This window comes from Ochotona curzoniae, unplaced genomic scaffold (genome assembly GCF_017591425.1).
Source record: "Ochotona curzoniae isolate NIBS_2020 unplaced genomic scaffold, NIBS_Ocur_1.0 contig_4501, whole genome shotgun sequence".
In the NCBI taxonomy this organism is placed as follows: domain Eukaryota; kingdom Metazoa; phylum Chordata; class Mammalia; order Lagomorpha; family Ochotonidae; genus Ochotona; species Ochotona curzoniae.
This window is the reverse complement of record NW_024466307.1, coordinates 18314846-18336202: the sequence shown is the minus strand read 5'-3', so window position 1 is coordinate 18336202 and position 21357 is coordinate 18314846. Positions and strand designations below refer to the sequence as shown.

The following is a 21357-nucleotide window of genomic DNA, read 5'->3' as shown; positions in this document are numbered from 1 at the left end:
CTGGGTATTAAATCTCTTTCAGTTATGGAGTTTGCAAATATCTCCCCATCCTGTTGGCTGCCTCTTCACTTTGTTGATGGTTTCCGGCGTGGAGGCTTCTTAGCTAGATGTAGTCTGCTTTGTTAATTTTTGCTCTAATTGCCTGTGCTTTTGGGATCTTTTTCAAGAAGTCTTTGCCTACGCCCAAACCTTGCAGAGTTTCCGTGATATTTTCCTGTAGCAATTTGATGGCACCTGGTCATAGATTTAGATTCTTGATCCATTTGGAGTTGCTTTTTGTATAAGGTGCAAGGTAGGGGTCATGTTTCATTCTTTTGCACAGATAAATCCAATTTTCCCAGCACCAGTTGTTGAATATATGTTCTTTCTCCGTGGACTGATTTTGATTGGCTTGTCAAAAATTGGTTGGCTGTAGATGTGTGGTTTCATTTCTGCGATTTCTGTTCTATTGATCTTCGTGTCTTTTTTGGTGCCAGTATCGGGATGTGTTGATTACAAATGCCCTGTAGTATGGCTTGAGGTCTGGTTTTGTGATCTCCCCAGTATTGTTTCTGTTCTTTAAGGTTGTTTTAGTTATTCAGGGTCTCTTGTGTTTCCATAGGAATTTTACCATCTTGTTTTTTCTTTAACTTGGAAACAATGTTGTAGATATTTTCTTGGGGATCACATTGAATCAGTAAATTGCTTTTGGAAGTATGAACATTTTGATAACAGAAATTCTACCACTGTACAGATGTGGCAGATCTTCCCCTTGCTTTGATGTCTTCTATTTTTTTTTAATGTTTTGTAATTTTCCTCGTAGAGATTCCTCACATCCTAGGTTGATTTATTCCAATGTCTTTACTTTTTTGCAGCTGTCATGAATGGACCTGATCTTACAAATTTTTTCGTTTTTTAGTATTTATGTATTTTAATTGGAAAGGCAGGTTTATAGAGAGAAGGAGATACATAAAGATTTTCCATCTTCTGGTTTACTCCTCAACCGGCTACAAAGGCCAGAGCTGATCTGATCTGAAGCCAGGAGCCAGGAGCTTCTTCTGGATCTATCACATGGATGTAGGGTGCCAAGGCTTATGGCTATGCTCTACTGCTTTCTCAGGCCAAAAGCAGGGAGCTGAAAGGGAAGAGGAGCAGCGGGGACACACACCTGCTGCCCTTTGGGATCCTGGTGCTTGAAAGTGAGGATTTAGACACTGAGCTATTGTGTTCGGCCCACAAGTTGTTTCTAAACCATTGAATTGCTAGCGTATACAACTAAAGATTTTTGTTGACCAATATTATTATATCTCACAATTTTATTAAATTGCTTATGAATTCTGACAGTCTCTTAACACACTTTTAATGTCTCTATAGAGAGAATCATGCCGTTTGCATATGTGGACATAGAATTCTTCCTATACAGTTCATATCCTTTTGATTTCTTTTTATTGTCTAACAGCTCTGGTTAAAACTTTCAGGACTACGTTGAGTAGTGTTTGAGAGCAGATATCCTTTGGAAATGCCTCCAGATTTTCCCTATTCAATATGATGCTGCTTTGATTGTATGGGGAATGTTCCTTCTACACTTACGGTTGGCTTAGGGTTTTTATCACAAAAGGATGTTATATTTTATCAAATTCTTTCTCTATTGAGATAATCCTGTCTGAAACTTGTTAATATGATGTATTACATTTATTGATTTGCATATATTGTTGATTGTTGTGGACTTTGAGGAAGTAGTCCAATAGATGGGAGGTCTCTCTTTCACATAAGAAGCAAATAAACATAAAAATAAAACATAAAGATGGGAAACTATATGAACAAATTAGTTTGTAACAGTAACAAAATGAAAGAATATGCATTTTAGAGGTCAAATTGGATTTGAATCCCAATTCTTGGTTAATATGCTGTTCTTTAATTCTAATTTACTTTTGCTTTTCAAAAGAGATTATTTATTTGACAGGCACGGTAATGGGATGAGAGTAGGGGGTGGTCAAAGATGAGAGAGAGGGTCTTTCATCTTCTGCTTCACTTGCGGAGTGACCAACGTGCCTCAGGTCTCCCACAGGTGGAGGGGCTCAAGCAGGTGTGCTGTCTTCCCAGGGTCATGAGCAAGAGCTGGATTGAGAGTGTAATAGCCAGGACTGGGAGCGGCCTCTTGTGTTGAGCTGAGTTGGTCATGTCCCAAGCAGAAGCTTCATCATCTGCCACAAGGCTGGCACCAATCACAATTTTCTATCTTGGATTCTTTTCCACAAATTATGAATTGGCATGGCACATTTTAAGTATTATTTTTGTATTGTGAGTACTTTTGTATTCTAAAATTATTTTTTTCTCTTTAGATCTGTGAATATGCATGTTGACAAAACACCTGTAATGGATAAGTTTGGGATAATATCTTCCTCTTACTATGAAAAACTCTTGAACATTAATTATCAAAATTTGAGTAATAAAAAGAAGCAAAAATCAACGTAAGTTTATTCGCACACACATATTACAGAGAATTAGAAAGCAAATAACATTGTGAAAAATAGCCTACGATTGTCTGAGAATAAACACACTGCAATTTCTGTTTTTAAAATAGCTTGACTGAATTGAATATGAACTGATATTCACATGAGAATCTTGTGTTAAAAGATTACTTCTTCTGGAATAGTCCCATTTAGAATTTAAACTTATACCTGAGAGCCATGATTATAAAGATTTCTGATTTTCATTTAATTCTTTTTGTTTAGCCCAGTATTTTCAATCACAAATGAATTCATCTTAAAGTTTAATGAGACACAGAATCGAGTAGAGAAGGAGGAATTGTTGGATCTAGCTAGAAAAAGCATCATCAAATGTAAGGTAAGGGGGCAGTATCTGAGTACTTAGTACATAAACTTTCTTTTGCAGCTGGTGAATGATTGCATATTAGTTTTTTTTTTAAAGATTTATATATCTTAAGTATATATATGTATCTATATATATATACTTAATTTTTTAAAGATTTATTTACTTGGAAAGGCAGAAATACATAGGGAAGGGGGGGACAGAGAGAAAGATCTTCCATCTGCTGGTTCACTCCCCAAGCATCCACAATGGCCAGAGCTGAGCTGATCCAAAGCCAGGAGCCAGGAACTTCTTCCAGGTCTCCCACGTGCGTGCAGGGACCAAAGGCTTTGGTCCGTCCTCCACTGCTTTCCCAGGCCACAGGCGGGTGGTTGGATGGAAAGTGGAGTAGTCAAGATACAAAAAGCTGCCCCCAAGGCGAGGACTTTAGCCACTAGGCTACTGTGCTGGGCCTATTTATTTGCTTATTTATCTTTACTTGGAAAGTGAGATTTACAAAGTGAAGGAGAGACAGAGAGAAAAGTCTTCCAGCTGCTGATTCATTCCCCAGATAGCTGCAATGGCCAGAGCTGAGCAGATCCGAAGCCAGGAGCTTATTCTTGGTCTCCCATATGGGTTCAGGGTCCCAAGGACTTGGGCCATCCTCCACTGCTTTCCCAGGCCACAAGCAGGGGGCTGGAAGGGAAGCAGAGCAGCGGGGATATGAACTTGCACCCATAAGGGATCCTGGGCATGCAAGGCGAGAACTTTAAGCACTAGGCTATGGTACCGGGCCCTGATTACACATTCTTACAGGTGTACTTTTCTTTAACTATAAGTAGGCAGAGCTGAAATATTAATACAGAGTAAAGAAATAATTCAATATCAGACGGCTTTTGAGATGAAGACCTCCCATAAATTATTGGGCAGTATTACTTTTGATATCAGTCCTGGAGCCCACAGTTGAATATTAAAAGCTGGTTAGCAAACTTTTGATTATAAAAAATTCACTCTTTGTTAAAAGTTTTTAACAGGTACAATGTGTCTCAAAGAGGAAAGGAAACCATCCTGAACCTTTACCATATTTTCCAAGATGCTCTGAATTCCTTTTGTAAGAGATTATTCTTTCCCTAACCTAAAAATAGTTACTCTGTATAAAGGTACTATGCAGTATACATCTCTACTTCCAAATAAAAAGTGGTCTCCCAATGAAACTTTCACTTCCCGCCCTCTCCTCACCCTAACTGCCTGCGCATGTGCATCCTGTTGGCACTAGGTGGCGGTACATGTGGGCCTCTGTCATCTGGGAGACCGGAGCTGAGCTCAGCCGGGTTCAAGCCCAGCTGCTGTGGGACATGGAAGAGAACCAGTGAATGGGAGATCTTTCTCCTTGTGTCTGTCTGCGTCTTTCACATACATATGTTAAGTGAGGATTTTATAAAGTCTTTATTTGAAAGACATAGCCAGCAGGAGAAGAGATGGAGAGAGAGAGAGAGAGAGAGAGAGAGAGAGAGAGAGAGAGAGAGAGAGAGAGAGATCAATCTTCTCTCTGCTGGTTCATCTCACAAATATTTGCAACTGCAGGGCTGGGTGAGATGGAAGGCAGAACCTGGAACTGCATGTGGGTCTCCCATGTGGATGGCAGGAACCCAAGTACTTGGGCCGTCAGGAAGCTGGGTGGAAAGTGGGACAGATGCAATGCACCTGTGGGTTGTAGCATCTTAAGCAGGGACTTCAGCCGCTGCATCAGCAAACATCCTGGCCCTGACTTTTTTCCTTTGGTTCTCAAAATTTTAAATAGCGATTAAAGCGAAATTAGTAAATAGATCATTACGTTGTTTTCCTTACATGAGATTCAGTTTAATTTGACAACAAAAATAGAACATAGAATTTTTCTTTGATATTGAGTAAATGATGACCTTTTAAAAAATTGCACAAACTTAAGGTCAAAATGAAGCCAACAGTTCTTTGTTTTGTTGTGTTTGTTTTTTCTGCTCCTTGGTTACTTTTATATTTGAGATCTCAAAGAAGATTATATTGACAGTGTTTGATTGAGCGCATGCGGGGCAGCACCAGGAGCACACCCACCAGGGAGCGTCTCTCCATGGAGCCAGCGCTCTGGAGACGGCCACGGCAGCAGGTGCAGTGGGCAGGAAGGCGCCCAGATCACCTCTTGGGTCATCAACATTTGCCCATCAACACTGGGGTAGACAGAGCTTCCCAGAAAGCTGGCATAAATTCCTATCCCCGCTACTTTTCCCCCTAAAATTAGAAATATAGTCTCTTGAAGAAATGGAATAGAAATATTTACCAGCTAGTAGAGAGTGAGACTTGCTTTCAGTACAAAGAAAGCTGAGAAAACATAGTTGATTAGGAAGTGTTTCATACATTTTGAAACTTCTGTGATTTATAGAAAACATACAAGATTCCAATAATAAAGCAAAAAAAAAATATCACAAAGGATGTGTCCAACTCTGGTCACGAGCCACTGACCTCCAAGAATGACTTTCAGAATGTAATTGAGGTGAAAAAAATAAATAAGCCATAGGTTTTGGTTTGTCATTTTCATGCCTTGTCCTAACAGAGGAAACTGGGTCTGAGAACCCTGGGCTTGGGGAAGCACGTGGATCTGCCAGCGGCGTGGACGGAAGTGGTGTATCTGGCTCAGTGCAAAGGAGAAATCCAAGATGGTACGCACTCCCACCGAGCCCTTCTGCTGTTCCCTAAGCATCGTCTCCATTAGCAGCCAAGGGAAACTGGAGAATTTTAACTTCTAGAAAATGCGCAGGGGACAAGAAAAGCTTTCCAGTCACTGTGAAAGTACCTCCCAGTGTTTCTTTGTGAAACTTCCTTTTCTAATTTTGGATTACAACCTCAATAGCGTTTCAAAATTCTTTGACTTAGTGTAGTCTTTATCACTCTTTTTTTTCTAAAAATAAGTAGAGAAATTAATAGAAAATGTCATGTAGTCATTTCTAATCACAATGCATACAATACTTCAGAGAAACATGTTTCTGCATTTTCTAATTCTTCCTCATAAAATATTAAATTACTGCTCGCTTTCCATTGCTTTAAAACAGCACTTCTCATTGCTGTATCTTTTTTCAGATACCTAGTGAGCAACCTAAGAAAGAAATTGACAGCGTCGTTTTTAGGAGGATAAAGTTAGTTCTCTATTCACCTTAAATGCTTCATGGTTGCCCTTTACAGTGAGTTTCAGAATGTTAGCCACTCGAGGTCAGGAAGCGTTTGCTCGTGCTAGTGCAGTTTGACAGTGCTTTCCGGTCATGACAGAAACAACAGGAAGAATGAGAAATACATGCTATTTAACTTCTTTTTCTGGTCCTTTGTCACGTCATCCGCACAATCTTATTTCATTTAAAGGATGCGGAGTTAAACATCCGTTGGTTACGCTCCGTCACAGCTCCAGAAGAGGACCGGCCATGGTCCATCTATTGTGGCTAGTCTAACTCCGTTGTCGCAATCCCCTTTCCCTTCATAATGACTGAATTTGGAGGAGACAGACGGCCTGGTCCTGTCCAAGGGGGAAGAACGTGGCTTTGCCACAGGCTCGTGAACACCCAGTCTTGTGTGTGGGATGCCTGGAGCTTGCGTGTCACCACACTCCACATGCCCCTAGGGGGACCGGGAAGGGTAAGTGTGCACAGTCAGTTACACGTTAGTCAGAGTCCTAGATGGTACCTTAAATATGGTTCAAGTTCATCATGTCCATAAAAGAAGCAAACTCCTAAAAGCTGTCCTGTTTGTACTTTTGTTTGTGTCTCCTTCTGCAGTTACTCAGTAGTGACCATCTGTTAGCTTCAAGAAACTCCCATGGCTTCCAATTTCATGTAAAATGAGCCTAAGTTCCATATCATGTTGGAATATCATTCCATATCAAGGCTCTGTGTTAATTTGCCTCTGGCCATCTTTCTAGTTATTCTCTATATTTCAGCTATGCCAGCCTCCATCTTGTCCTTGAAAATGTCATTTGTTTTTCTAAGATTTGTCTATCTCTATTGGAAAGGCAGATTTACATCGAGGAGGAGAGATAAGAGAGAAAAATATTCCATCCACTGGTTCACTCCCTAAATGGCGACAGCTACAGGAGCTGAGCCAATCTGAAGTCAGGAGCCAGGAGCTTGTTCTTGGTCTCCCATACAGGTGCAGGGTCCTGAGACTGTGGGCCATCCTTCACTGCCCTTTGAGGCCACAAGCAGGGAACTGGATGGGAAGTGGAGCAGCTGGAACATGAACTCGTGCCCATACGGGAGCCCAGCATGTGCAAGGCAAGGATTCAGCCACCAAGTCACTGCACCGGGCCTACTTCAAGACCTTTTTAATATCTCGAGATTGTACTTTTTCTGGGTTCTTTGATTCACATTCCTCTTCTTTTGCTCTTCAAGGTGATACCGTTTGTTATGTCTCATCTCTCTAGGCTCCTGTTCTCTTGTAGCATTATCTTTAGCTCTGTCTTTCATCTTTCAGTTCTATCATTATATGTATAGTGTTGGCTGTAGTAGCTTGGCGTCACTGATCATTCTCTCCTTAAGCAATCACTTCTCTTTTCTCTCCTCTTCACATGGGTGACTTTTGAATCCAACATCAGAGCAGAATTCTCTGCAAGGCAGCTTCAGTCTCTAAAGCTAGGAGAGAGAAAGAGAGATTGCCAAGGTTGATTCAATATCGCCTTTTCCTGTCCAGGCTTGGTCGTTAGGCAGTGTAACTCCTGCGATATCATACTGGCATAGCGGTCACAGTTCTGCTCAAGTTTAAGGGGGAAAGGCAGTGTGGATAGAGTCCATTGCTCAATGGGAGAGAAGGAAAGAATTTGTAAATATTTCTTACAACCACAACTTTTTCTCATGACTAAACAAACAGTTCATTTGAAGAATTAATTTTGAGCATGTGGACAAACAGGGGACTTGGCAGTTGATGCACTTTGTCTTTGGTGATGTTTCAGAAGCTTTGAATATCCTCTACGCCTCCCTGGACCAGGCTTCCTTCGACTGCGATCATCTGCCTGCCTTATTTTTTGTTGCGGAATCAATTTTGTACAGACTCTGTTGTGATGCGTTTCTGAAGACATATTTGTATTCAGTCGAAACGAAGCTGCTTAAGGTATATTTCAAACTTTTTGTCAATGTTTTTCATCGCTCATGTACAGGTAGCCACGTGCCTCCTTAAGAATCAGGACCGTTGCTTGTATTACACAGACTCTTCTCTTCTTCAATACTTCATTTTAATCTCTAGTTGTTGGTTATATGTAAGTTGAAATTCAGAAAGCACAATTTAACAATTGATGTAAGGAAATATTTAATTAAAATCAATGGTGTGAATACATGAGGATTTTTCTCCATCCCCTCCGCCGCTTCGACAATGGTGACAGATGAATGGTCGCCCGTTGGATAAGATGAGCTGTTCTTTCAGTGTCCAATGCCATTTTAGAGCCATAAAGTGGTTTATATAGTCTCAGAGGTCATACAGTTCTCTACTCTCTGATCATTTGGGTTGACTGCTGTACAATTTATTATTATTTAAATAAATTTAGGTTAACTGACAATTTCATTGCTTATGGAAACCGGGCAGAAATAGACACGGAGAACACAGAATAGGAACTGACCATGTCAAGACCTGACACTTCACACGGAATTCAGACTGTAGCGATGCTTTCCATCGAAGGGAGGCTGTCGTCAACATGTTGCCTACAGCTGTTCTGATGAAGAGACGATAATGGCTCCCCCCTTCCTTTTTCTGTATTTCTCCATTTATCCACTGTGAAATGGCTGATAGGAAGGAACTCTACATTACATCGGTATTCATTTTACAAGTGAGCACATGCTACATGTTTATAATTTGCAGATATACTTGCAAGTATTGATGGTGAATTCTTAACGTTTAATGGAAGCTTTGTTAAAAAAACATCTGAAAAGTTACTGACAATAGAAAGTTGTGGCTTTTGCAGCAATGCTCAGTGGGTTCAGGGTTCTGGTGGTACGGCCTAGTGGATTACTAGTCGTGGGTGAAGCACTGGGATTTGATTGGATTCCTCTTTGTTATTCTGCTTATTTATCTATGTTTATATATCCAATATTCTGTCTTGCTTTTAAGAGGATCCGTGTACAGCTGTCATTTTATATAACCTTCCTTCACTCCCCCTCAGCACCACAGGGATGGTTACTGTTATTGTTTGGGTTCATCTCCATGATTTGCAACTTACACAACCGATGTTCTATTTGAGTTTATAGTTTATATGTATCTTTTCTATTTTTTTTGTGAGATCATACATGGAAAACAGCCTTACAGAGATCCCATTTTCTGAAGTCTATGGAAAGCAAACATTTTAGAGTTACATGTGTGTTTTAAATATCAAGGATTTTACGGTTCTTAATTTGTAAGCTTTAATTTTCAATTTTTCAGTAAGTTTTGATGTTGTGTCACCGTCTCCCGAGGGCCTGGGAGCTTGGGCCAGCACATCACGGGCTGGCAGAACGATCTTCAGAACTGCCTAAAACCTGTTTTTAGACTGTTTTGCTTAAGACCTATAGATAACAACAGTGTTCACATTCTCACCTAACATACACATAAAATACATCTACTTAGATACCAAAAGGGGCAAGATGCCCTGTATCACTACGTTTTCTTTGATTTCAAAGTCTTCTTTCAATTAAATTAATAACTTAAGGAGCATGGCTTGCTCCTTAAGGATATGGAGCAAAACAGAACGCAGTATAGGTCATCATATATGATGCACCTATGACTTATAAAAATCCTTTGAACTGAAACTTCAATCTCGATGTCAATGCTGTTAGGTCATTTCAAAAGCATACGTTATTAAGTGAATTTGAAGTATTTTTTTTTTTATCAAAACTGAATGTAATAATAAAATGGTTAATTTTCCTTGGGGTTCTTAAGCATTTATGGATGTGACGTAAACTGCTGTGTTCTGTACTCTGTTGACAGATTGGCTATTTGATCTTCTTACGGCTTTATATATATTTCCTGCATGGTCACCTAGAAGGTTTTCAACAATCTCTGCTTCGTCTTCAGCCGTTCTTATGTGGTACAATCCCTCGTGCTTTTCATACATATAAACCTCTCACGTTATATTTTGACACCATAGACTGTCATTGCACAATGCATAAGCTGTGTTTATTTCTCACGAGAGGGAATAGATGCAATGTTGGAGAGCAAAGCTCCTGGGCCAGATGCGTTTGTTCAGCTCTTGCGCCCCCAAACACAGACTTTTTATCTGTTTGTGCTAACAGTTCAAACCGTCCTGTCTTTCTCATATCGTCAGCCCCCTGCTGGTCCTCACTGGAACCCGTTCCTCCCATGGGTGGCTGAAGCGTTGTGCCTCTTCCACCACCATCCTTCTCGTTTTCATCCATTGCCCCCCTCCCGGCCCTCACCCCTCCACACACAGAATCTCTCGTCAACACTGACCATTCCCATTCTATATTTGATTTGTAACTTTCCTACCTACCTAAGTGTGTGGCCTTATCACTATGGAGTATCAGATCCTTGTCTGAAATGGTGACTCCAATGACAGCGTAGACGCTGGACTGGGGTAAGGTGGGAGAGCGGACGCAGGCCAGGTTGTGCTGATATTTGCAGAGGAGAGATGTTATACGTGTAAATGTTTACAAGGGGACTAGCATACAACCAAATTAATCTGAAAGCTACTCAACAGAGATCCGACTTGGCATCCAGACGGATCTATAGGTAAAGGGAAGTGAAGAATTTAGGAGAAAGCTGAACTTTCATTTCTTGACTTTTTTTTTTTTCCGAATCTCTTTTCAAGATTTGGAAAAATATTGAGATTCTGACTTTACCTTCATGCACAGGTACATGTACCCAGCAGTTGGCTGAAAAACTGGGTTGAACCTGGGGAAAATGAAGGCAGCCTGAGGTCGTCTTACTCATATGGCTGAGGCAATCTGAAAATGGGGAGAAACTGATATTTTGAAGAGAGTCTTGGGGAACCCAAATGTTTGATTTTTGATGGATGCAAGAAATGTTATTATTTTTTCCATTACTTAAAGAATGTCTAATTGCTTATGGAATAGCACCACTAGGATGATTCCTCTAAATATCACAAACTTAAGTTAAATGACATTTTTTCCTACATTTAAAAATCTGTGCCCTTAAAAACGAGCAGTAAGAATACCTTGAAAATAAATGAAACTGCAAAATGTTGAGCTAGATGGGAAGATTTTTTTTTCCCGAAGGATCACAATTCCAAAGTACCCATTATAGATGAAGTATTTTATTTCAACTTGATTTATTTTCTAATGAACGATTGCAAACCTTATTGAGCAATAGCAATATTTAATTGGGAATCCAACCAAAATGCAGTCGCTCCCTCAATTATGTAAACTCTTAGATAGGAATTTATGTTGCAGTTTTGTATTTCACCACCAGGTGGCAGACATCGTACTCTAAACCTTGCCCAGAGGGGAACTGCACAGGTGTTTTAACTTCTCTGTACAGCATGTAATTAATAACTAAAAGATAAATGAAGCAAACGCAAGGTACTAATAAAACGTTTCTCATATTTTTTTTACAATAGCACTTTGTTTTGCTGGAGAATCATATAATCAGCATCCAAATATCCTTTCAAATGCACAATTTATCCTGAAAACCTCAGAAATTATTTGTGAAAGAGAACTCCAATCTGGATCAATTTTTAGCCTTATCAGAAAGCAGGAATCATTTGGGAACTTGAGTTATGATACGGTGCGTATATCATGTTGGTTGCTGGATCACATAGGATTATCATGCTGAAATAGTTGTGCCTGTCAATTCAGTAAGCATTGCTGGAGATGGATCTAGTTGTGGGGTGGTTGTGCAAGAAGCTGCACTCACTTCATTTAACCATGCTCACAGTCCCTGGATAGTAGACAAGACAGGCAGGCCAACGTGCACAGCTAATTTAACTGAAGGTTATGGCATTTAGTAATCGTTTCATCTCAGCCATTTAAATGTTGCAACCGAATTGGGGAAGATTTACAAATGAACAGTTTGAAGTTCTTTTCCTTAAAGGAAAAGTGTGCAAATTGTGGGTTATTCCTAAAAGCAGTTGTCATATTTGGGCTTCTATTATTTATATAAATAACATATAATATACTATTAAAACAACTAAAAAAAACTTTTAAAAATAGTTCAAATTGAGGAATTAAAATCGTTCTTAGCATATAAAAATCTGTTAGCTTCAAACCAAGACATTACAGACCAACTTTAGGGAAAGCTGTCTGTCCTGTTCGTATGATTTCTTGGCATGTAATTAGCCATAATTCTACAAGTACAGTGAACCACATAGCCATTTACAAATTTAAAAATTGATGTGCTTCAGAATAAAAACGTAAATGTCTGACATCGACGAAGAGGTTTTTAAAAAAGGATTTTGCATATTCATTCAAAAAGCAGAGTTATTGAGAGAGAAATTTTCATCTGCTGATATGCTCCCCAAATGGCTGCAATAGCTGGGGCTGGGTCAGACTAGAGCCGGAAGCTTCCCCTGCGTCTCCTCCTTGGATGGAGGGGCCCGAGAAATTGTGCTGTCTCGCATCCCAGACACCTTAGCAAGGAGCTGGATCGGAATTGGAGCAACCAAAACTTGAAAGGGCACTCACATGGGATGCTGACACTGAGAGAAATAACTGTCATGATGCCACAATTCTGGCCGCTGATGACAGCTGTTTCCTTTCCTCCTTTTGTAAGACAAAAGAGAGTGGTATTGTTTTATTCTCATTCCTACAGCCTCTACCCTCTGATAATGCTAAAATGTACAGAGAGGGTCTTCTGTGGCCACTGCAAAATATAGGCTTTTTTTTTTTTTTTTTTTTTACAATTTTAAAATTTGTGCTTGAAGTTGTTGCTGCTAAATTTTATCTTAAAATTCTGGAGAATTTGCACATTAGGGCACACGAGGTATGACAGCTGGCTCTACTTAAGAATAGGAAATTTGCTTTGCCCTGCTGCTGCTGCTGCTGCTGCTGCTGCTGGACCCCATTTCTTTATGTGATGTCCTTTTAAGTGAACTAGACAGAGGGTTCCCACTGATTTTGACAAATGGCACACTTTAATTAGCTCTGAGAATTACAGGGTCTGAAGTCTGGATGGAGTTTTCCACTCTGTGCTTCCCTCACTAGCACAAATGAATTTTCTAACCACAGCTGTCACATGATAATAGCAACATAGCTCTTTGGAGAAGGCATATTTAAGCTCAGCTAAAACGCAGCCCACTGCTTCACCGGGTCTGCATTTCCAATAGCGTTCACCTGTTCTGCATCCCAAACAGTTCTGTGGAAACCAGTGAACATTCTAATGGGGTTAGCCACATTAGAATACTGAAGTTGGTAACGCTTGGGACATTTTGTAGTGTAGTTTAGTTATAAGTAGTTGCTCGGAGTTCAGTTAGACCGAGTCACAGCTTTTCCAACGTGGGATCATCGCAGTGTGGTTCAAACCCTGTTTCTCAGGTTAACACAGTTGTATTGACGGGGCCTTTGAAGGCCAGCTCGAGTCACTGAATCTAGAGATGAACCTCTCGAGGATTCAGAACACCCAGAACAGAGCTGATTCTTCACCACCCACTTGGGCCGGTGCGTGTCCTTCACGTGGCCCGCAGTTCCAGTCCACAGCGCATTAACAATGCCCTGCTAGCTCTCAGGTCGCCCTTTCACCTGCCAGAGAAAACAAAGCGACACTGCATTGAAGCAGCACACTGTGACTCAGCATATGGTTCATTTTGTGTGGCCCATGTCACTGAACGCGGGCATCCATAGGCACAATGTATGCGTTAGCTTCGGGTTAACTCTCCATAGACACAGACATGTGGTTATATGAACTGTTCCACTTGGTGCAGCATGAGGTACTACAGAATAAGTAGCTTTTCAAACCTGCGTACTTCCTGTTTAGCCTTGCCTTCGTTCAACTTGCCAGCTCTGCTCTTTGTCTTGCTCTCAGGAACAGAGAGGGTTTGAAGTTACGCACCTGCTCTGGCACTGTGTGGCCGCGTGGACCTGTGTGCAGAGGGACAGCCCTCGGCTGAGCGAAGTCCTCCATCACCTCATCCCGTGCAAAACCCAGCTCCACAGGAAGTGCTGGTGAGGGCAGTCCTGCCAATCCAGGGGGCTCGGGGAGGAGCGCTCACGCTAAAGCGTTCAATAACCTTTGAGCTTAAATGTTAATCACACCTCAGTTGACTATGAACCGAATTTATAAGCTCAGTTCCAAAGGCGAATAGAATTTATATATTTTGCATTAGTTCATTTCATCAATAAATTTTTCTTATCACTTTCTCTCTCTCTCTCTCTCTCTTTCTCTCTTTTTTGTTTGCTAGTTGTACATGGATATTCAAGGGTACTTCCGAAAGCTTTTGGAGAAATGGGAAAAAAAGAAATTTATTTACTACAAATAAATTTCTAAGTCTATGCATAATTGTTATAATGTGAATTTTAAACTTTTGGGATTCCCTCAGATGCATGGATTTCACATTTTTTTTTTCAGTAAAGCAAACTTACCATTTAAGTTCATCTTCTATGACCTTTTGGAAATGTCCTTACATTGAGCAACATGCCTGTAGTACATGAGATTTGTTACTGAGAAGTCTGCTCTTATATTTCAGACAATTTTTGTTCTCCACGCTGTTAAGCAGCAATGAAGTACAGAAGTACAGTTTATCATCCTTGGAGGAAATATATCAGGATTCAATTTCTTTAATGTCTTAATTGTACCAGAATGGAAATTAACTTTGATTGATAAATGTTAATGTCCTTCTGTACATAGGGTTCAGTGGAAGGACAGAGTTGTCTTAATTGACAAACAATAATTGTTTATATTTATGGAGTACAAGGTGGTTTTGTGTTAAACGAATATGTTGTTAATAATTTTATCAACCTAATCAACCCATCACTGTTCCACATGCTTGACATTTCTTTATGGTGAGAACATTTAAAATGCAGTCTGTGAGGATTTTAAGAACGTAGTATATTATCAGCTGTAGTTACTTTGCTATGCAGGCTGTCCATGGAGCGTACTCTGCCTAGCTGAAGTTTTAAACCCTTTGTCTATTATCTCCCCATTCCTGTAATGACTTCTCACAATCCAAATCTTTGGTGATTCTAGTTTCAACTTCTATGAGTTTGAATTTTAAAATATTATTCATTACTTATTTACTTATTTGAGTAAAAAGGAGGGTGTGTCCTTCTAGTAGTTCACGTCCCAACCCACCCTCCACAGCTGGGGCTGGGCCACGCCAACACAGGAGCCCAGGACTATCGTCTAGGTTTTCTACCTTGATAGCAGAAGTCTAGTTCTTGAACCTTTGCTTGATGCATCTGAGGGTTTGCTCTGGCAGGAAGCTGTATCAGGAGTAGGAGATGGGAGTCAAACGTGAGAACTCTGACATCCTAAGTGCTAGCCTAATCTCCTACTCCTGAGTTTGGATTACTTTAAATCCACATATTTGTGAAATCATTCAGCATTTTGTGTGTGTGTGTGTGTGTGTGTGTGTGTGTGTGTGTGTGTGTGTGTGTGTGTCTGGCTTATATCAATTAGATTAATGTCTTACAATTTCATTTGCATTGTTGCAAATGCCAGAATTCTCTTTTTAAAAGCTAAATAATATTCCTTTGTGTGTATTTTACTAGAAGAATAGCTAGGCAAATAATGAACTTAGACAAATCTCTTGATGTTAACGATTTCATTGGCTAGGGTAATTTTTTTAAGAAGAAAATACATCCTTTCTCGTAAATTGATTTGGAAAGCTATGTATAAGAAATGGAATTAAAACATCCGACAATACTCTTTGCCAGTTATTTTCTTTCTATTACAAACACTATTTTACCAGTTTCTTGTTTGTTCCTCTGTTATTTCATTATTGCATAAAGGCTGTCATCCCTCCTTGATGATTTCCTTATGCCTTCCCTGGAAAAGGAAAATCAGGATTCATGATCCTGGCTGCATCTCAACGCAGCCACCTGTTTCCTGAGGTAATCCTTCTGGGACGACCCTGGGGCAATAATAGGAAAGTGTCCACGCTAAACTGGCCCGTCACTAGCTTGGCCTCAGTCTCTTCATTTTAAAAACAGGAGTAGTTTTATATTGTGAGACAGCTGAATAGTACCCTACAGCCATTTTAGGGTGTATAGCAGCCGGTTCTGTATATAAACTAAAATTGAAATGTCAATGAAGTAGTCACAGGAGGTGGTTAAGAACTTGCATTTTTTTAAAGCATATTTGTTACTCAATACCATGTCAATTAATTCCATAATGTTGTAAATTGTTGTTGATGTTATGCTGGGACTTTTAATTGATTGGGATGTTACTCCAGCTGAAACAAAATGAACTGTATATTTAACAAAATTGAGATGGAAATGCTTTTGCATGGCTGGTGATACTTCTTAGCATTGGTCTCATGTATTCCTGGAATAGTGCTGGGTTCATGTGAAGAGATAAAGAGAGTTGAATGCATTTAGAAGGAACTAGAAATGCAGAGGCCTCAGGGCCTGGTAGTAAAGCAAGAATTCAGCAGGATTTGCTGGACTCTATTGCCTTGCAATTGCGACATTTTGTGGAAGCCAATCATGTGTCTGAAATTCAATGTGGCAGTAACCTGAATGACTTCATTTGCCATGCACATCAAGAAAGTAAGATTGTGAAGAATTAATGTTCAGGTACTTAAAATGCAAAGGGAGGCCATTCGATTAAACATCAGAAGACATTGATACTGGCAAAAATGTGGTATCTGTAGAAGTGAGTGGTTCTCGTATGCCCACTTGTGACACTGTGATTCGGTCGACAATTCATCGTGTGTCTCTCTGCCTGATTTCGCACCGTATCATCGTAACACTTGTGCAACATGAGACAAGAAGGCAAGAAACACATGGTGTCAGCTGAAGCTGAAACTCCAGATTCAGGAGCAAACTTTAGGAAGCTCATCGATGGACAGGGAAAAACTGAGCAAAAGATGTACTTAAGGCAATGGCTATAAAACACAAGGAAATAGGGGAAAGAGAATGGCATGAGACCCCCAGCTGTCAAGCGTCAACCTTTATCTGCCCAGAACTGGAGATGAGCAGCCTGCTGGAAGGCAGACTTACATTTATGATGGTTCAGTTCTATATGACGCTCCAGATTCTCAATGCTCCTCCCTGCGGTTTAGCCTTTTATAAACTGCCCCATTTGCTCTGGGGAGATAGCTCAAGCCACTAAAGGGCTTTCACATGTAACATCAAAATAATGAATTGTGTTTATAATTGAATTATTGTGCAATGAAAACTGCTGAGAAATGCACTATGGCAATTCAGTAGAGCAGCATAATGCATAAAATGTAAATCTCGCAAAGCCAAAGAGCCAATTTAATGTGCTCCATGAATATATTCCAAACAATTCCGACAGTCGAACTATATCTGCATGGCAAGAGTTTCTCCGAGTTTATTTACATCTATGTGGATCAGTTGCCCTGTGTGGACTTTCAGCTTGATCGTTAATATCTGCATTGTCTATGCCCTTGACCCTAATCATTATGTGACAATGCTCATGTGACAGTCTCGCCAAACCCAAACAAAAATTCTTGTCAATAATCTTCCTTCGTTCTTCTCAAGTAGAGACATTAATTTCCTGGATTTCTTATTGGTTCTTTGATCACTTGTCAAGAGTGGGAAAACTTATCTTCTGCCCAGGGCCGTTTTGATATTTATTGTATCATTCATAGGTCATGCAAAAGTATCAGCTGAATAAGCAATTTATTGAATTCTGAGTCCTTGTTACCTAAGTTCATTTTTTTTTTTTCTTAGCCAGATAAACAATAGTTTTCCTGGCCAGTTTTCATAATATGCTTCCGTAGCTATCCCATAGATGGAATCTATACTTTGTGGCTATTCCAAACATCTTGGGAGTTTGGGAAGTTCTTTTAAAATCAAATTTATTGAGTTATTTTTAGGTACAATAAAATTCACACTCGGGGGTTGATTGGTGGTATAACAGACTAATTCTTCATCTGCTGGTGTCCTACGGGCACCAGTTCATGTCCCAGATGCTGCACTTCCATGCTCACAGCCTGGAGAGGCACACAGGATGGCTTTGGCCCTTGTACCCATGAGGGAGGCCCAGAGGCTAGCTGTGGAAGCCACGTGGGGAGTGAACCAGTGGATGGAAGATCTCTCTGTAACTCTGACTTTCCAAGTAAAATAAGTCTTTTTTTTTTAAAGTCACATATTTGTTTTATGCAGATATGTTGTTACTCTTAATAAATACATATAGGCAGCTAATCACTTCTTCAATTAGGAAACTCCATCCCGAGGGGACGACTGTAAATGGATATTTTACCATCTTGAATACAGTTCAGTCTCTGTTAGAAATGAGTAAGGGAACACATGGTACTACATGGCAGCACATGGCACAGGAAGGATAAATATTGAAGCACAGAAGCAGTGGTTTGGAAAAGCAGACTTACAAAACCTGAAATAGTCACAGAAGGGAGAAGACTTTAGTTACAATTAGCCTAGCTTGAAAGGTAAATTATAATGTGTCTTAAAATGTGTCCAAAATGGTTGTTTGAAACAAGTGAGCTGATTATGTGTAACCACTTCAGAATCTGTAAAGCTCAACTCAAATATAAAGAATTAGCCTTAATTCCCAGGATCGGAGATCTGTTTCCTTTTGAAAAATAATGCAAGTGTCCAGAGTTACAGCACAATGGATTACAGCACTGCTTACCACTCAGCAACTTATTTCAGAGTTCCTGTCCTGGGTCTGATTGTTCTAGTTCCAACCCGGCTTCTTGTGAATGCATCTGGGAAGACAGTGAGGATTGCTCAAGTGCTTGTGTCTCTGACACCAGTGTGGAAGGCAGCTGTAGTTCCTGGACCCTGACTACAGACCGGTCCAGTCATGGCTGTGGCTGCTATTTAGGAAGAGAATGCACAGGAAGACTTCTCTTGCTCTGTCTTGCAACCTGCTTCCCCCTCCCTTTTTTTTCTTATTTTAAAAATTTATTTATTTGAAAGGTGGGGGAGGGGGGAAGAGAAAAAGAGAGAGAGAGAGAGAAAAGAGAGAGAGATGTTTCATCCACTGATTCACTCACCAGATGCCTACAACATCTAGAGCTGAGATGGTCCAGAAACTTCTTCCATGTCTCCCATGCAGGCTCACAAGCACACACACTTGGCTTGTCTGTCCTTCCCTGCTTTCCTTGTTGCATTAGTAGGCAGCTGGATCAGAAACGGGGCAGCTGAGACTGGATCAGCACCTCTATGGGATGCTGGCATTGCCGGCAGCAGCTTTACTTGGAATGCCATTGTGCTGGCCTCTAGCCTTTTAAGTAAGTAGATAGCTGATAGACAGATAGATCTTAAAATAAGGAAATAATGATGAGCTTGAACTGACTGATCTATCAGTTTTGAAAATCAAATATAGGTACTTATAAAATATATCAACATTTAATTTATGAATAGCCAATAATTAAAGTCAATAAAACTGCTCCAGATGAATTTTACATTTGAACCTTTATTTGTTTGTTCTTTCCTTTTCTTTTTAAAACGTTTAGAATTTTATTACTTTATGATTCAGTCCCGTAGGCTTTGGAATTTCCCTTTACCCCTCCCCAAATTCTCTGCTCCCACTGGTTTCCCCTGTATTGTTAGAATAGCATAGTCCTTCATAAACAGTTCAAAGTCCGTCATTCTGTTTAGGTGCATCCTGACAATATAGGTATGGACAATGGCAGAGAGTCCAGCATCCTATTCTCAAGATATATTTAAGTTGCATTGGGAGTCCATCTTTGATTTGGAAGTAGAGATGCATACAGACAGCACTCTATCTTCACATCTGGATATGATAGTCTCAGTTACGTAATTACTATGCATCTCCTTAAATGAAAAGCGTTAAGCAAAATCAAGAACAGGAAAAAAAGTAGGAAATTTACAACAACATGAGGTTAAATAACATGCAACTGAATGACCAGTGTGCCACTGAACAATCGAAAAAGAAAACCAAAAACCTTCTTGAAGCAAATTATGCTACTGTCTGACCTATGAGTCAGTGAAGAAATTAATAAGAAAAAAAACTTATGTGAGGAAATCAAAATAACAGCAAAAATAAAAATCCATGAGATGTAACAGAATTTGTAGTGAAAGGGCTATTGATTTTTATTTTCCTTGAAGGCTGCCTTATATCAGATAAATACTTGTCCTTTTGGGATTTACTTATTTCACTGAGTATGATGGTCTCTAGTTGGGATCTCTTGGTTGCAAATGGTAGAATTTCATTCTTTTTAATGACCGAGTAACATTTCATGATATAGATGTACCAGTTTCTTTTAAATCTACATCTCTTTCCATTAGATAAAATAGCATTAATCAAATGGATTTTTCTGAAAGCTTATTCACACACACACACACATGTTTAAGGCTAGAAATTACGGTGTGACTTTTTAGTTGTTGCATAATGCTTTGAAAAAAAGCTTTCTTTGCAGTCTTTCATTTATACTATATATATATGCATATATATATATGTATAATGTGTTTTGTAAAATGGAATAACACTAAACATTTGCAAGACGTGGGAATGGAAAGACATTAAAAAAAAACCGTTGTTCTCTGTTTTGTACAAGAAGCGCTGTCTTAATCCAGTCCATGGAATGTATTGCAGAAGTTAAAATCAAGAACATGCTTGGAAATCAGAGCCCTTGACTGCTTGTCATACTGGATCTATAAAAAGATGAGATCATGTATGGCATTTATTACTCCCCATTTTATTAAAGCACTGTTCTAATCTTAAATATCCTTCCACAATGTGGGTCTTTCTTTTACCTTTTGATCCTAATCAGCGTTAATACCATTCATTTCAAAAGAAATGTATCTAACAATTTAAGAACTTGTTCCTTCTGGACTATTGCTTTTGTCTTTAAGGCTTCATTATTACTATTTTTACAGTAAAATCTTTTTCGTTTTATTTACAAAATGTCTAGGGTGGATTCAGTCCTGGCTTTGTTGGTCCTCGGGGAGGCTGCCAAGTTACACATGGCCTGCTTGAGGACCCTGATGGAACTGCTTCGGGACTTTCTCTCGAGCATCCTGTCTGTGCAGAAGCAGGTAACAGCTCTGCTGAGTGACACGTGAAAGGAGACAGGAAGAGACACATATCTCACTTTTTTCTCGTTATTTATATCAGGGCATATAGCATGCATAACTTTGTGATTTTAATTAAATATGCAAGGAACTGTATATTTATTATTTATTGTAACTTTTCCATTGTTATTATATATTACTATTATGTATATATATATTTAAAGATTTATTTATTTTCATTGCAAAGTCAGATATATGGAGAGGAGGAGAGACAGAGAGGAAGATCTTCCTTCCATTGATTCACTCCCCAAGTGGTGGCAAAGGGCTCCAGCTGAGCCAATCTGAAGCCGGGAGCCAGGAGCCTCTTCCAAATCTCCCACTCAGGTGAAGGACCCCAAGGCTTTGGACTGTCCTTGATTGCTTTTCCAGGCCACAAGAAGGGAATTAGATGGAAAATGGGGCCTCTGGGATTAGAACTGGTGCTCAAATG

The 21357-nt window shown here is 39.8% G+C and overlaps 1 protein-coding gene across 1 annotated transcript in view; it reads left to right on the top strand.

Annotated features, from left to right (window-relative positions):
• The window catches only part of TMEM232 (transmembrane protein 232), a 113332-nt gene that overhangs the window by 1114 nt on the left and 90861 nt on the right, over window positions 1-21357 (top strand). Inside the window, exons 2-9 of the mRNA XM_040985866.1 lie at window positions 2322-2450; window positions 2715-2826; window positions 5375-5480; window positions 7754-7911; window positions 9754-9853; window positions 11363-11529; window positions 13768-13901; window positions 20768-20891. Of these exons, the coding sequence (XP_040841800.1) occupies window positions 2322-2450; window positions 2715-2826; window positions 5375-5480; window positions 7754-7911; window positions 9754-9853; window positions 11363-11529; window positions 13768-13901; window positions 20768-20891 (1030 nt within the window). The remainder of the gene's footprint in view (window positions 1-2321; window positions 2451-2714; window positions 2827-5374; window positions 5481-7753; window positions 7912-9753; window positions 9854-11362; window positions 11530-13767; window positions 13902-20767; window positions 20892-21357) is intronic.